General features: G+C 38.7%; 1 protein-coding gene across 2 annotated transcripts in view; it reads right to left on the bottom strand.

The window, feature by feature from the left end:
- The window catches only part of LOC137277492 (zinc metalloproteinase nas-36-like), a 27,997-nt gene extending 9,504 nt beyond the window's left edge, over positions 1 to 18,493 (bottom strand). For both annotated transcript variants that reach the window (XM_067809237.1, XM_067809238.1), the window contains exons 1-4: positions 18,358 to 18,493; positions 7,409 to 7,483; positions 821 to 998; positions 589 to 715 (exon numbers count right to left, since the gene is read on the bottom strand). In XM_067809237.1, the coding sequence (XP_067665338.1) occupies positions 589 to 715; positions 821 to 998; positions 7,409 to 7,483; positions 18,358 to 18,486 (509 nt within the window). In that variant the 5' untranslated portion in view covers positions 18,487 to 18,493. The remainder of the gene's footprint in view (positions 1 to 588; positions 716 to 820; positions 999 to 7,408; positions 7,484 to 18,357) is intronic.

Raw genomic sequence — 18,493 nt, 5'->3', positions numbered from 1 at the left:
GCCATAACATTTACATGTTTTGACAGCGCAGGTATTGATCTCTACACAAAACGTTTTACCCCAAAAGAGCGATTAAACGATTAGTCATTATAGATAGTGTGTCGGCATATAACCCATCCTCGATAATCTCCGGGTATACGTTACGTTAAATCGCTAGTATACCCTGGATGCATTTGTGTAGCCAAGTTCAAACGGTTTGATAATTTAAAAAGCGAAAATGAGTTAATTCCCTCAGCTTCCAGGGGTGGACATCTATTTGGATAAAATGCAACCCAAGGGAGGTAATAAAATAATAGATGCATCCAGGGTATGGTGGAGATTTATCGCAACGTATACTCTGGAGATATCGCGGATGATATCCAACAGAATCAGGGCGGCCCGGAGCAGTGTAGGTGATGTTCTCTTTCTTAATAGAGATTCTAGGTTACAACTGAGGACTTAAATGCAATATGCACCCACACGCACACAGTGGGGGATAGACGAATATACACAGACACGTGTACTCACAAAGGCATGCAAACAGAGACAAAAGCAAAGACCACGCACACACATGCACGCATGCATGCTTGTACAAAATGTATCACCTACCCGGTGTGTTTCCTAAACAGTAACACAGGTTTGAGAGACGTGTCTGCGGGAACTTCCTGGAAGCGGATGCACGTGTTTTCCTCCCAGTGACGCACACCTTCCAGGATGTGACCCTTCTCCGTCATGTCTGCAACAACCGTCTGTACATCACCAACAACAACGGTAACAACATAGCCCATCGCAAGTTCAAAAGTAGACTGAAAGCGAAACTTTTAATATAGCACCTACTCACTAAATCTCATTTTGTCATCAAATCGATATGGTATGGGCAGTGTCCACCACTTGTCCTGGTCGGCTGTAATCTTCCGTTTGCGACGTCGTTTGGAGATGGAGTTGAGGATCTCTCTGGCTTCCTCCACCCTGAGACGGATATCGCCTTGAAACAGAACCTCATTTAACAACAGCACCTCCTGGAAATAGAAACGTTGGCCGTTCACCAGTTATCATCTGTTCAGTTTTGTATATGCTCTGTTTAAAGATGAGATGGAGTAACCTAGTGGTTTAAGCATTCGCTCATTACGCCGAACACGCAGGTTCAATTCCTTACATGGGTACAATGTGTGAAGACCATTTCTGGTGTCTCCCGCTATGATATTGCTGGAATATTGCTAAAAGTGGGGTAACACTTAACCAATGCCGCATCGGAAAGTTCATGTCGTATAACGGATCTACATTCAACAGTCAAGTGACAGTGGACCAAACAAAATGTAGTAATCAAGAGCGTGTAAACTGATCCTGATGAAACGGCAGACATACCACCGCAGACTCATTCACTCACTCTATCCATAATTATGAGACCCGTGAATGTCCAGGGTAGGATAGGCCTTCGGCAGCCTATGCTTGCCATAAAAGGCGACTATGCTTGTTGTAGGAGGCGACTAATGGGCTCGGGTGGTCAGGCTCGCTGACTTGGTTGACACATGTCATCGCTTCCTAATAGCGCAGGTCGATGCTCATGCTGTTGGTCACTGGATTGTCTGGTCCAGACTCGATTATTTACAGACCACCACCATATGGCTGGAATATTGCGTGGGGAGGAGTAAAACTAAACTCACTCACTCATAATGATGAACAATACGCTATATACAGCGGTGCGTGCAAGAATCTGGCGTAATAATATATATGAATAGCTGAAATACGGTAATATTGTATTACGAGAATCATCTCGTCTTTGACACCAAGGCACTGCATATCGGTGGGCACCACCGAAAGGGATTTAGTTGAAGTTTACAATCGAGAAGATCGTTCCAGAAATTTCAGGATGGAATTTATCTTAGGAAGCTTTCTGTTCGAGGCTTTATTTTGAACTGCCTTGCGTCTCATTCATCAGCTTGCAAAGTGCGGATTTGATACCCCTTCGAAAACATTGAATTCCTTCCAGCTTTCAAAATCGAGATCAAATGTATTTCACATTACATTCGACAGTGACAATTCTGTAGGTTCTGAATTATTTCTAGGACCTATATTCATTTGTCATTGTAGCTGTGAAGTTCCGGGCTGAAACAGGCCTTCAACAACCCATGCTTGCCATACAAAGCAACTATGCTTGTCCTAAGAGGCGACTAATGTGATCGGGTGGTCAGGCTCGCTGACGTAGTTGACACATGTTTTCAGTTGCGTAGATCAATGCTCATGCTCTTAATCACTGGATTGTCTGGTCCAGACTCGATTTTTTAAAGGCCACCGCCACAAAGCTGGAATACAGTGGCGTAAAACCACAGTCACTCACTCACTTCTTTATCATTGTAAACCTAAAACTGTGTGCCTCAACATAACCGCAGTGACCCAGGTTTGTGAGAGAATGTACTTAACAATATGATTTATATGTAACGGGATTTTGTTTTGTTTATCCTTTGACAACGGCAACGATCGACAACATAAATCTTCATGTCAAAGGGACAAAAAAATCCTTTCCGCAAGTTAAATATTTCTATAACTATACGTGAGACAAGGCTGTACATTGGGTGTGATTTGCCATGGGGGAATATGAAACCAAACTACGATGATCGTAAATGACGACCGATCAGCGTATGACAGACCGCACCGGAAATGTGACGCAACAATAACGGCTGCGATTATATAAACAAAGAAAAAGATAGCGCCATAAGGCTCTGAGACTGAACGGAAATACTGGGAACAAAAGGTACTGAATAAAATTGAATCGGAATTCTATGAGTAACAATGTTCGAGATGCCATTGCTGGGATAATAAAATGTCATTATGTCAGGGACAGTGACAGACAGACGATCTCCCGACAGAGAAAATGTCACGATATATGCTGATTTGACCTTCTGTCAGGTGAGCTAAAACGTGAATGAAATGAAGACGACATTTAGCCATCAATCATGTATTTGACCGACTCTAGTCTGTTTGACCTGGGAACATTATCTACATGTTTTCGCATTTTTATAATCTCTGCATGCAACATACTTTAAAAAGACTCACATTTCAGCAGCTGCAGATATCATGCAGCATTATTCCTTCAAGCTAGTGATGAAAATCAGTATTAAAGTATCGTTATCGCATAGTTGATTTAAAAGCCGTGTCGACGTTGGTGGTCTCCCACCCATGCTTATCTACTGTAGTCACACCCAGGTGTGACAAGAATAGGAAGGCTTCAGACTCACTACACAGACTGAGGAAACAATAAGAGATCAAATGAAAGCATAAATGTCCATTTATTTTTTCCCCGGTTTCTTCATAAGTATTGCATTGCGTAACTTGTGAAAAAACGTGGAACAAAATAAAGGAATACTTGTCATTTCATGTGATCCCTTATTTGTTTCCTTCAGTATATGATTACTGAACATTAGTGAAGAAAATCTTCTAATTTGTTTTATATATAACTTTTTTGTAATTATTCTTTGGGTGTTGGGGTAAATTATAATCTATATGTTTAAAGAATTTGATTAACCAGCGATTAACGATTGTCCAGTCCACTGGAATGAACTTCCAGAATCCATATAGCACATCGCTAACAATCAGCCATTCCAGCACGAAGTGATGACCCTTCTGTTCTAAAAAGCCAATGACCCGATCCTTTGAGCAAGGTCTGGATTTCAGGCACCATATGAATTTGAACTTTATGATTATAATTAAAAGGTTAAACTGTATCCCTGATAGCTCCGTTTGTAGGTGAGGTGAAATGAAACGAGGTTTTACCGCGACAACAAACCCGCTCTATCCGCACTATGGTGGCGATTTTTGTATATGGGCATTTTTAACAAACTTCCGTTGAGGAATCCATCAGACGTCCAGACATGATAAAACGTTCTGACGTCCATACATATATGTATGAGTGCGTGACATTTACAGTATACCGGAACACATACAAACATAAATCGCATATCCTTTCATTTGAATAATACAGCATGATAATTCCTTAAGCATGATTCGATTTACGTTAATGAAGAAGATATTTTACATAAAATGACAGGTTTTCGATGTAATCTGTACGTACTCTTGATATGTACGTATATGTCTCGCGGCCACGTATAGCACGTGCGGAGCAGGTGAAGGGATCTCGCGTGGCCTGGAGGCAGAAGGCAAGATGGCGGGAGTTTCTGATGGCAGACGATAACAGATCAGCAATTAAAACCTATGTAGCGGCCCGGGGACAATGGATCAAATTATGACATCTTCGTTATTGTCCCATATCGCAATCATAGTGAGGTCTCTATCATGAACTTTTTTTTCTGTTTCAAAGCGGGACTACTATGTTTATGTTGATGATTCTTTTCATATGACCCGCATTTGGTAATTGAAGAGGTATGTTGTCGGTGGACAATAACGTTCTGAGACCAGGTATATCTCAGATAGACAATAGCCTTCTGAGACCAGGTATATCTCAGATAGACAATAGCCTTCTGAGACCAGGTATATCTCAGATAGACAATAGCCTTCTGAGACCAGGTATATCTCAGATAGACAATAGCCTTCTGAGACCAGGTATATCTCAGATAGACAATAACGTTCTGAGACCAGGTATATCTCAGATAGACAATAGCCTTCTGAGACCAGGTATATCTCAGATAGACAATAGCCTTCTGAGACCAGGTATATCTCAGATAGACAATAACGTTCTGAGACCAGGTATATCTCAGACAGACAATAGCCTTCTGAGACCAGGTATATCTCAGATAGACAATAGCCTTCTTAGACCAGGTATATCTCAGATAGACAATAACGTTCTGAGACCAGGTATATCTCAGATAGACAATAGTCTTCTGAGATCAGGTATATCTCAGATAGACAATAGCCTTCTGAGACCAGGTATATCTCAGACAGACAATAGCCTTCTGAGACCAGGTATATCTCAGATAGACAATAGCCTTCTTAGACCAGGTATATCTCAGATAGACAATAGCCTTCTGAGACCAGGTATATCTCAGACAGACAATAGCCTTCTGAGATCAGGTATATCTCTGATAGACAATAGCCTTCTGAGACCAGGTATATCTCAGATAGGCAATAACGTTCTGAGACCAGGTATATCTCAGATAGACAATAACGTTCTGAGACCAGGTATATCTCAGATAGATAATAATCTTCTGAGACCAGGTATATCTCAGATAGACAATAGTCTTCTGAGACCAGGTATATCTCAGATAGACAATAGCCTTCTGAGACCGGGTATATCTCAGATAGACAATAGTCATCTGAGACCAGGTATATCTCAGATAGACAATAGCCTTCTGAGACCAGGTATATCTCAGATAGACAATAGCCTTCTGAGACCAGGTATATCTCTGATAGACAATAGTCTTCTGAGACCAGGTATATCTCTGATAGACAATAGCCTTCTGAGATCAGGTATATCTCATATAGACAATAGCCTTCTGAGATCAGGCATATCTCAGATAGACAATAGTCTTCTGCGATGAGTTTCAAATCGCTGTTACTGGTTTGCATTACAAGGGGGTACATAGATTAGATGCAACACGTAGGGTTGATCTAAGTTAACGCTCATCACGTACCGCACGAGCATTTGTTTCACTGTTCCAACTACTTCGCATACCACCTTGTAATACAGAGCAGTAATAGCGATATGAAACAATGATTGTTTGTTAAACAACTTTTGTCCTAAGTTGAAAAAAAATCTGAGATTTAAATGTGCAATTGACAATGTAAAATTATTAGGATTCGCAATCTTAATTTCACTTTATTTGATTTACGTTTTTGTTTCAAGTGAAATACACCAGTACGTTTTCACGGCAAACAGACTATAGTCTGCATAGTTTTGGTAGTACAGTAGATACACAACGTATGCGTAAAGGTTGACCCATGAATTCATATAATAGGAAACCAGTAAGTATCTTTGACCTTGGAACCTTACCAAATGACTAAATTTGATTTCATACCGAAACACGAGTCTTATTAAGCTATTCAGACAGTGACCTACTTTTTCAGCCCATCCGTATTTTACCATATGAAAGTGAAAATAGACACCACAAACAACTCTAGTTACACTGGATTCCAATTTCTTGCTTCAAAAGAAACTGGTATTTACAAATAAGTTGTAATTTTAAACTTAAACAGCACCGTATTTCTATATTTCATATCGAGGTTTAGGCAACATACCTTAACCAAGAGACCACAGACTGCCTCTGTTTGATGAGGTCGTAACATGATTTCCAGTGCATCTGACTCTATGGTTACATCTGTTATGTCTTTTCTGCGCTTATTCAGTGTAGTCTTGTAACGTACAATGACAATGATATAATGTCAGTTCCATACCTGACCGCCAAAGTTTTCTAGCGACAGAACCTCGTTTTGAGATTTCCACGATTTCCTGGTTTCCGTTCCGTTTCCGTTAGACGTATCAAACAATACTGATTAATATTTATATATCCAGTTAAATGAATTAGTCTAAACGTTCGGGACAGATTATCGCACTATGGTGCGCTATAGGACGGAGCCCAGTAAACAAGAAGCGAGACTGTTCTGGAATTAATGTTTTACTACTACTACTACTACTACTACTACTACTACTACTACTACTACTACTACTACTACTACTGCCACCAACAACAACTTCATTACTACCACCACTACTACTACTACTACTACTACTACTACTTTCTGTAATTAAGTGATTATGTCACATCGCAAACAAAAGTACAATTCAATTAGGCTGAAAAGTACAGTTGGATGCGATAAAAATAAACATATATTTTATATTGTGATTAACCCTTTTTAGACGTTGATATTAATACTGACATCTGCAAAGTGGAAGATGTTTAAAAAGCCTTTAACCTAAATCCAATTGCCCATATAACTGCGATAGTCAACTGCCTCTGGCTGACATTGACATGAGAATAAACCCACAGCAACGATGTATGCTGAGGGCTAATTGAAACGTATTCCCAGCATGCTTTCCCCTGACACTTCTATCATGCTGTCAATCAGATATTGACCATACCGAGGTTCTGATAACATCAGCGAACTTCCGGTTGAAGAACATAGCGCCGCCCAAGGCTAACAGACCTAGCGGTATGTCGGCAGAACATTGGCTGGGCTACTTGTTTGTTTGTTGGTGTCACCTCTTTATCAGAGAGCGCATTCCCTCACGTACACTTTCAGAAAGAAATCTACTGACAGGTTACCTTGTGGAGCAAGTGCTCGGTTATTGTAACGAAGACCCAGGTTTTATTCTACGGAAAGATGGAGTCCCCGGCGGATTTAGTGTAATCATTGTATAAATGCTATTGTATTATAAAACGGATAAGTAACGCTCCAACAATCATAAAGAACAACATGCAACAATATTTTTCCATGTGTCATTTTTTTCGATTTGCAAATTGGAAACACTGGTACTCACGGTCGCGTTGAAAGTGTCCTGCTTCAGAAAGTCTGTTCGAAAAGAATTCAGAGTTCGGTTGACTGGACGTCCTGCCTGAAACACAAAACAAGGAAAGTGTGCTTTTTTCAAGGTAAACCCAATGCATGAATCTTGGTAAAAAAGTAACCCACAGACTTGGTTAAAAGTGTAAAAAAAACTGACACTCGACACATCATCTTTGACATCATTTGAAAAGAGTATGGATATCAGAGTATGGATTCCTGAACACACGGTGTCCAAACCAGTGCAATGTTTAGGGACGCTATTACTTTTCAATAGACATTGCTATGTTGAGTCGTGACATTGACGTCTGTGTCCAAAGCCACTAGATACATCAACGACAGGAATTCACTGCAAGAAGTCTGTGTGTTGGTTCGCAAATGGCCAGATACAACGTTTAGCCTGCCCTAAATGACTGTGGTAGGTTGTTTCCAAGGTTAGTATGAACGTTTTTGCACGTTGGTTAAATCATAACCGTATTTTCCAATACCGGAATGAACTACTGGAAAGTCGCGGTGGTTGAGCGGGTTAGACGGTTGACTTTGAGTGCTGGCGATTAGGTGCCTGGCTGTAAGGTGCGTGTTCGAATCCTGGATAGGACTCAACACAAAAAGTACTAGAATTTGTATTTTATTAAGAAAGTGTAATCCCAAAATATGACATACGTTACACTGGAAAGTATATCAGGCGATTAACAAAGGATCACACGCACCGCTTTGAAGTTTGAATCGCCACGATAATGGTCCTTGATCTGACAGCGTCAAACCCCTACGTCATGATTACGTATCGTGCAAACATCTAGGACGTGACGTACATCAGTTTCTTAGCTAGCCTTGATATATTGTTAAACGCGATGTCAAGTAACCAATAACACCAAGCTGTACATCTGAATAAAATTTAGACTGTAATATGTTTGAAAAACACGAACTTGATCATAACAAACCAATGCTAAATGCAGAGACAAATGAATCTATCAATAAATAGGATTAAAACTTCAAAAGTAGGGACCCCTGACGTTGAAATGGTGTTTTGTACCTCAAAACAGAGTTAAAATTTTCCTAAGGTTAGTAACAACTATTTTGCAGTTCGAAGTTTTAATATCACTGTAGATGTTTCAAAAGATATCGGTTTATACACATATGAAATTTGTGGAATCTAGCTATCTTATTTAAATCTCCTCGAATGAGTAAGACTGTAGCTCACCTGTCTGACATCCGGGTTTTCCACATTGCAGTTGATCTATTGAAGATAATGAAGGCTGAGATGGGTACAAATATGTCGACTATGTGGTCCTATCCTAACAATATACACTTTTGTGACGTCAAATGTTTAGTCTTTATAAATGAATGTGGCATTTAGGATGTAGCCTAAAGCAAAACTGGAAAATGACTTGAGCTGTAAATTGTGGAATTCCAAATCACTACAGAAATGTTACTTTTACAAGAACACGGTTATGTATCTCGACTTATCCGTGTATGTTAACACAAACACCAATTTCAAAATTTACCAACTGCTTTATCCATCCGTGAATTTAAGGGTAGAGAAGCGAACCCCTATATAATATTGTCTCTTCATTTTTTGCATATGTGCAAACGTAATCCTCTCGTCTGTAGGTGATATTATAAGGAAAGTGTGTAATAATATGGTTGACGTAACATCGTGTTTGCATCTGTGGAGTCTGCGGCGATAAATCTTGAGCACTCGTCAAGTAAAGCGTTACTTATATAGTAACAACCGGGTGCTGTCACTTTGCTGGCAATTTTATCAACCAATTAATTAAAGCTAATTATGCAACAAAATGGATATACATTTTAAAAAAAAAACCCGTTGTGACGGGGGTTAAAACTCTTGTCAGTTCTATACTTTGTCAGTTTATTACATATATATCATTACACAAAAATAATGTAAAAATATTCAAAAATATACATGATTAACTTTGAAAGGATACACATTACAAGTAGAAATATGTGCTGCCGAACAACCAGTCTCCAATGAACATTTATATATCCAGTATTGAGAAGATAATCCAGTGAGCGACATTACGAACACAGATACGCGCCATCCAGACGTTTAGGTACGTAGACTGATATAGTCTGAAACGTTTAGAAAGGAACTTGGATAAAGAGGGCAGCGTAAAGGAAAACAAGCCGTTCGTGTTAAAATTTATACATTTTGAAACTTTATTATTTGTCAATCTCAGAAAAGTGCAGAATATCACGAGATCTGTTTTCCAAGTACCTTAAATAATAGGTCACACGCACATATATTCAGTTTAAGTTCAGGGACGATTGACACCAATGCATTTTGGAGGTACACAAAGGCGTCAGGTGTATCCAGTCTGTGTTATACTGGATATCGTGTTATACATCTACACATGCTGGGCTTTTCGCAGTAGTATTACCCGATAGGTGGACGACGGATTGTACTGTGGTCACGTATGGACCAGCTGCAGATATTTAATTCCCCATCCATTCATACATGTCGTCTGCTTTCAAGAACAAGGTCTGAGATTTGTAGTACGAAATGAGAGTTAGTGCTATAATCATGCCGAAAATGGATCGTTAAACAGCCAAGGATGCTGTCCAGTTTTGACGTATTGTCGGTGTACAAACATTTTGATTTGAATTACCATTTAGTCAATAGGCACATGCTGGTTTTAGAATCACACGACTTAAAACATGTAAGAGCATTTAACCGTTTAATTTGTTACGCCTCAATACAATATCCTGTGTTAGAAATATTCATTATACTGTGTATAACACAGAATCACAGATTGTACAAGAAACATGTAATACACAAGAATGTTTGAGACATTCCAACACTACCCAGTGTCTCCCCAAGGCAGTAATTACATGCTAATGGCGACATGCACCTTCTCAATAGAGGATATTTCATAATCGCTATAAATAATTAAGCCAAGCCTGTTAGCGGGAAAACGGCGAAGATATCCATTGAAAATATGGACTACTTTCCTTACGGCTATCAGTTATTATCCTGACAAAGTGCATCCTGTGATGACACGACGATAATTATTTGTGATGAAGATAGTTTGAGAGATTGTCTTGAGGGTGTTAAATATCTGATGGAGCGAGTCTTGTCGCTGAAACGTTGTGTTAGGTAACCCTACAACGGTATGAGCTATCGTCCATTTCTTTACGCAGGCTTATACAATGATAGTACTCTAGTGGTCAGTCACATTCGTGCTTCTAATGGAGGTATGCCCAAAGTGCTGTTGTCTAACATTATGGGGACACTTTAAAGTATTTCAGCGGTAAATGTAAGGATATCAGCTTCGACTAGGGTAGCATGATGCTATTCTGAAACAGATCTTGATCAAAGATATATCTGAACTATTTTTCCAGTTCCTGCCCCTCTTATAGCTAATGAACAGATCCAGGTATAACTTGAAACCTTGTTTCATAACACATATTCTTCAAGAAATGTAAAATGAGATTCAATTTCAAGTCAAGAAACATTAATATAACTTTTATGGATATCTTTAGAACATGTTATAAAATTATTACATGATATCATATGGCATACATAAAAACAAAACTTCAAACAATAAAGGAGTACATGATGCTTATCTGTTTCCCCTTGTTTTATATGCTAAAGACAGTTCTTCATGACATGTGATAACATATCACATGATGTTGTTGATGGTGGGGTGGTACCGATGGCAGGTGGGTAGGTCAGGTCATGGGAGGGGTGAGTAATGCTAAGTGGATTGTTTTTCAATCCGAAAACGGACAACGTTTCAACATGTGCAAATAAGCAACCCGTTTAGATTTCCAGGGGTTCAACTTTCGAGACAATAATGAATTTCATGTAATGTTTTCTTCTTCAAATTATATATCACTGGTATATGCAGCTCTATACAACGGTGTCAGTAGAAGAACTATATCTGGAAATAATCTGGCAAATGTCAAGAAATTGATAATAAATATATCATGACTCATCTAGACGGCCCCACTGACACCACAGGCGATGTATGCTAATCTATGTGTGCCTACAATCACTGGAGCTGTGTTTATATCAGAGATGATTCTCTCTCCAGTGGATTGTACATGATGTCTTGCAGGATGGTGCCAGCGGTTGGCCATAAAACACTCTTCTGACAGTGTTCAGCGGTATATGACCGTAACATTGTGTCCTGTATGACTGTTATAATGAAAACAATGTAGATTATGACGATATAGAACAAAACTATATCATGGTTATAAAACTATGACATAAATAACATATCAGGATGAGGAAACTGCATTTTGGTTAGCTAAGTCATTCAACGAACATGTAATTACGGTAACGGATTTCAGCAACGAATGAAACTCTGCGATGCAGAATCAACATAGATATCTGGATCACTAAAGGCAGTGCACGTTTTAATACATCAGTGCAACGCGTTTTTGTTATTATTATCTTATCACAGTTCCATGCATACTCATTAGACATCCACAAGTGACAGCTTTCACCATTACATGTGGGAGTGTATGGAGGGGGGTGTTTGGTTGGGAAGTGGCGCCACATATAATATAAACGGCGATATGAACATGAAAAGATGTTGCATGTAGTAAAATGTATTTCAAAGATAACCTTCTGTACATATGCATATATTGTTTCTACAGAATGTTACTTGCAGAGCTCATCAGGATGAAGAAGGCAAACGTACACGAGTATAAATATATACGACAAAATAATTGCAATTATTTTATTATATTAATCTGAAATGTCTCCCAAAACAGAGTGCGCTTATATCATGAGCGTCTGTTTATATATTACTAACGAAGCCGCAGCACAGCATATCCAAGTTGAACCAACGCGATAGTACCTGTCACAAATACATGTTAAGGCAAGTCAGTTGTCGATTTGAACAAACGCCGGAACATTTGGAACTAGTTAGAATAATAAAGCGAATCTGATATCATTTTAGATAATTCCCTTTGGAACTTGTCTCCACATGTGTGCCATAAGACTTTCTGAGAGTCTTACAGAGAAATGAATGTTGAAACGTTATCAAACAGCATCAGAGCTAGAGTCATATGGCGCTCTTTGGATTCTTGGTGAAACGAGCATTGCCTGACTGTACCTCAAAAGTACTGTATACAGCAAAACCATGAGCTGCAGGAATTCTGCGCGACATAAAGGGAAAGTTGCCTAATGGAAAGTTGCAGTTTTGTACAGAGTTTGTGTGACACTTTGAATCAGTAGGCACGGATGATGATATGAATTGATAATATTCAAAATGAGCGCATTATTGAGTTTTGGGCGATCGTTCATATACGTACATATTGTATTACGTGGTTATGGCCAAGTTTCGACTCGTATGCATAAATGAACTGATAAAGTGGACGCGGTTTGTGGCGGGTGCTTACATTTTGCCATTACCTCCGCATTGTTCTCTTAGATGTTCTCAACGAGGAAGTCAGGAACGTCACTTATCGTTTTCTCAGTGAAGTACGGATGGTATTTTCTACACTAGTCAGAGCCCATTCATTGAATAGAATAATTGTGATAAGGTTATAAGATATAATGGAAATTATCACAATTTGATCGTTAAGGGCAAGACACTCCCTGGAAAATCATTTTGCAACTAATTGCACCGCACGGATTTTGAAGTGAATGTTAATCATGGACGCAGGACGTGACACTTGACTCACGTGACAGTATCCACCATTACGTATCAGAAAGCGTGGGCGGACTGTGTGTGGGAAAGTTGCTCACAACCTCACAGTGAGATCACCGTGGCGCCATAGATAACATTTACAGCCATATGAAGATCGAGGGATAATATGCATTCAAATCTGAAGGAGTGGGCTCATAAGAGTGGGTTAAGATCATTCTCTAAATAAAACCTGCACGTAGACTTGTACACAGTAAAGTCTTGTTCTCGAGTTTTCTGTGCCGTCAATAAATGATGGTTAAATAGCGGTTAAAGCGTTCGCAAGACCCGAGTTTGATTCCTCATAAGGGTAGCATGTCATTTGAGAAGCCCATTTCTGGTGTCCCTCGCCATAATATTGCTGCAATATTGCTAAAAGCAGCTTAGATCTAAAGTCACTCACTCACTCACTCAAATTATGACACGTTCAAATGTGAATTAACGAGACAAAACTGCTTCCATGTTAGTAAGAAATCCCTGATAAAATCTGAGGTCATTGAACAATTACGAATGATTCACTGAACCAGTGATACAATAGTGATGATACCATGTGTTTGCGAAAACGTCGGTGTAACTTGCACGATTGATAACACCTGACTCAAACACATGCAAAGGTAAGTCACGTGTTCACTGAGTAAGCACATTCTAATGCTGATGTCACGGTTTTCATTATTTTGCAATGTTCCACTTTGTTTGCATGGATTCTTATTCACATTAATATTATGCAAATACACCATAACCATTCACAACCCATCCTGACATGACAAATGCTTGAATTACAAACGAACCCCACCACGTGTTTGCAAAATCAGCTCGACATTCATATATATGTCACAACTACTTTATAATCAGCTGGAGGGGTGAGTGATGCTGGCATTATCTACCGTGTCGAGGAACTTCCTGGATCACCATGGCACCAGACCTCGGCTCTGACGTCATGTTGCTTTACGGTAATAATGTATCCTGTATTACAATACCCAAAGTGCAGCAGAAAAGGCATAATTGCTGAATCTGAAATTGATAGCTGTTCCATAGGCGTGATATATAGAATAACGATAACTTAAATAAATTCCGGATACAGATTTATCACGTTTACGACTGAAATGTAACACGCAAAAATGGACAGACATTGTTTCAACTTCTATGATTGTGACCAATTCATGTGCAGTGGTGGTGAATTTTGCTTTTGGTACAAAATATTTATATTTATATTTATATTGTATATATATTTATATTTATTTGGTACATTTATTAACGTTATATTTAACTTTGAATAACATAAAGCACACACATATAATGTCAAAATGTTTCCTTTCAGTTTTGAGAACCATTTGTCTCCATTTCCCTGCGTGAGACATGTTGGAATCCTCTCTTGTAGCACCTAAACGTGCTGTCACAGAACCCGTATTATGTACTGCCTCCGTAAGACTGTTTTAGTTTCGTGCGATTAGCTGTAACCGAACTCATAATACATTGAACCCGATCTGTCTTAGCTTGGCAAAGTATGACACGAGCGTCAGGTTGAGTGTGTGCGTTTTGACATTAGGCGTTTCCGGATATTGCGAATACAAGCCCAGAGTCGTAGAGGACATGAAGGACATAGAAGCCAATGTCCTCCGGCGGTCCTAACACGTGCTGTGTAACATGACATGGCTGAAACATTTCCTTCTTGATCGGAATGTACATCTCCAGAAAAGTAAGAATGTTCACTTGTGTGACAGCACTACCTCTTCGGTGATATACTTATTGTCGCATTTGCAATTGAAACTTAAAGAATAGAATTATTGTTTGTGAAATGTTTAGGCAGAAACGTAAATAATTGTTAAGGACTATGCCAATTTTACAAGATGTTATAGATATTGCTGTGTCCTTAAACACAGAACTTTTCGTTTTGAAGTTCTGTAAAGTTCTAAGAACCTTTTGGATTAAGTGAGCGAATTGTATCATTCCGAGACACATTCTAAGGAACATTAACGCAAGTACTGTCTGCAGTTAGTAGTATTTGGCGAAGATCACAGAATGCCTACAGGTATGATGTGTGCCCTTCAGTTGACAAGCGCTCGTGTTCCTGGGTTCGAATCCTTAAGTATATTCTTCTTCTCAGATTCACCAAAGACTTACACCTGTACCACATCTTGAAATATTTGCCGACTTAATTTCGCGATATACTTAAAGCCACTGATAAACCCTCATAACTTATTTTCTATTTGAAAATGAGGGTTTTTTTTCAAGAAAACGTGAAATTAAACGTTACCCAATTTTGAATTAATTGATACTCGATGAGTGGAATTCAGAATAATTGCAGCATCTATTGGGATATTTTCCTGCCAGTGTTAAACAGTAGCCCAAACTACAATTTTAGAGGTTACGATTACCTACAATTTACACGTTTACATGAACACTATTTTATTGTTTGATGTTATCAGAGGGATCTTGGTGGGGATTAACAAAGACACATATATCGATGCTGTTTCCGGTGTTTTTGAAACTGATTATACACACACATGGAGGGACATTAAGTCTCAACGGACCCTGACCTGAATATTAATTTTAACTTTCAGACTAGTAACAGAACGCCATTTGCAAAAAGGAGAGAAGAAATATAAATCCAGATTTAACGATTGCAACACGCGTTATGGTATATTACTGTCATTCTGTGAGGGGCGGAAATCATACTATCCATATCCGTTTGCAAACTGCACAACATGATCTTATGCTTAGTGAGTGAAATACTCCGGTCATAGTCAATTTTAGTACAGCAGAACAAATTTCAAGATTTGAAATACAAACAATTCGTTCTGTTTAGTTCAAGCCTTGCTACTGTGTCATCCAGCACACCTATTCAGGTGAAAACGGGTGGTTGGTAGGTGCATCCTGCCGTCTATGGCAACCAGATACGTTTACTAAAATTGATAAAATGAGATATTTTTTCAATGAGGCAGTGAGTCCCAATATTCATTTTGTGAAATCGGATGCATCATATTTTTTCAAGATTTCTCATGGCATAATTTTTAGACGATTCACTCCCAGTTAGCATCCGTCATTCAAACCGCCAATACTTCTGCCATGCCAAGACGGCCTCAACAGATCAGACAGTCAAGTGATCGATGGACCATCAAGTCAAGCAGTTACCTTTGAATACCGCCTGCAACCTAGAAGTGCTGAGATGCCCCTGCTTACAAGTAAAGTAACAAAAATAGGAGTTAGATTTTTGTACAGTTCCACGCGGGTCAGCATCTGTGTCGGCGTCAGTAATCAGTGTGACCCCATTGGTTTTTCTCTTTCTTCCACCCTCCCCCTAATCTCATACGCAGCTTCAATTGTATTAACAGAACACAAAGGGAATGCAACTGAAAGAAACAATTACATGCATTAAAATCGTTTATTTTTAATCCATCAAACGTAAGGGTGGGACATAGTTAATTTCGAGTGTACCTTTTAATGAACCCCTACAATAAACCCTTTTCACCTTGGGACCTGCCTTAATCATGCACCAGTATTGAACTGTGCTTAGATCGATTATGTCAACTACAACAGGGTGATAGCATTGATTTAACATTCTAAATTGGTCGGACTAAATACAGATTCACATTTCCGGAAGACTTCACTGAACTCGGACTTGTGAAAGTGGCGGTGCCACCGTTAGTACAGGACATGCTAACATTATGCTCCAACGCCTTGTTTTCACTGAACCAGGTTACAAGTCCATAAACGATTTTCTCGTTAATGCTAGACGAAAACCGTTTCGGCATGTTACTGCGACTAATTATTATCTGGAGTTGACATTATCCATATTTGATTCAGCAATTACATTGACAACTTCATTAAACCAGGTGAAATAATGCATAATAGTTTCAACACCTAACCTTTAAACGGACTTTAAAGCAAATTTAAACAGTTTTCGTAAGACCAAGTGGTATCGAAAATATCAAGTATATACATTTTGAATATGCTGACGGGTATTTTTCTTTATCGTTTATTGATCATTTCATGCATAATTTTTAATAACTTGAGAATGCTACCCGTGTTGCTGTCGCTTTCATCTACATGACTTGCTATTGTTCCGGAATGTAGATATTGGAACTAAAATGAGTGCAAATGCATCAAGTGCATGTTCACTCTAGTTATTTGCTGGAGGTAGTTCTTCTGTATATTTTACCCGTTATAGCCAGTTAAAGAGAAACGCAATATACATAGAAACAGATAGGAATGAAATTTGCATTTTCGCTACGTGTGTTATGTATATCATCAATGAGTCAGGGTTTTAAGCGTGCAGTGGCTTCTGGACTGTCTTGTGCTTTGGGTAACGTTTCTTATTGGTAGATCTAATACAATTTTCAGTTTCAACTTTGTTTGCTCCGCAGTTTATATTGCTGTAGATGGTTACTCTAACGATTCATTCACTTACATATATTCTGAACAGAACCAGCTTCAAAAGAATATTGCAGCAAAATGTGTCAGTATAACAAAATGGAAACAGGCTCAAACCGTTCGTAAAATAAACTGATCTCAAATGATGGCACTGTGAACTGAATGATATGGAACGTCATACTTGTTCATCTTTATCTGAAGGATAATTCCGAATTATCCTTTTGATAATCTTTAATTCTTCCAAATGAAGAAGATGGAGTTGACAAAGCTACGTAATACATTCACTATTTGCTCGTTTATAAATAAATGGAATGGCGAATGTTTCCTAAATGGAATTACATTCCAAGCAGTACCGTCCCTTACATATTCTGCTAAATGCAAACATGGATTAATTACACCCGTGACATATATACTGGCTTTACAAGTATATTAATATTTCGCGGTTTATGGTTCATTTATAAATAATGAACGGTCTTACTTTAAGAGCTGCAAATGGTTTCGTAAAATCGTAAAATCGTAAAAACATACATTCAGACCTGACAGACTAATCTGTATTTAAAGGATAATCATGTTTGTTGTATTGCTACTTTTCATGTTATATTGAAACTTGATAAATCACTTTTACACGCCAAAACGAAGTCGTGAAGAATGAAGCTTTCATTTTAGTGTAAAATGTATATGAATATGTTCCAATCCGACAATAAGTCATAACGTGTCGGCTTATATTTCACCAGATACTAGTAATAGCGATAATTCAATAGCCATCGTTGTCGCCTTAAATCACAATAAACAAGGAACTTGGCAATTAGTATTAGTATCATTTAGAGAAATACCATTGTCTGCAAAAGTTCTATCTCTGTCAGGAAAAAAACTCGATATCTGAACGTTGATTCCTGACCTGGGTACGGGTCTCCGTTGAAGTCCATCCAAACATGAAATCAGGCAGCAATGCTTGTGTTCGTGTCATCAACATCACCAACATCATCATCATCATCCACGACGACCATGTACATCCCTGAAAATTCATGTCTCTG

This window comes from Haliotis asinina, chromosome 3 (genome assembly GCF_037392515.1).
Source record: "Haliotis asinina isolate JCU_RB_2024 chromosome 3, JCU_Hal_asi_v2, whole genome shotgun sequence".
Taxonomy (NCBI): domain Eukaryota; kingdom Metazoa; phylum Mollusca; class Gastropoda; order Lepetellida; family Haliotidae; genus Haliotis; species Haliotis asinina.
This window is presented reverse-complemented; position numbering and strand designations above follow the sequence as displayed.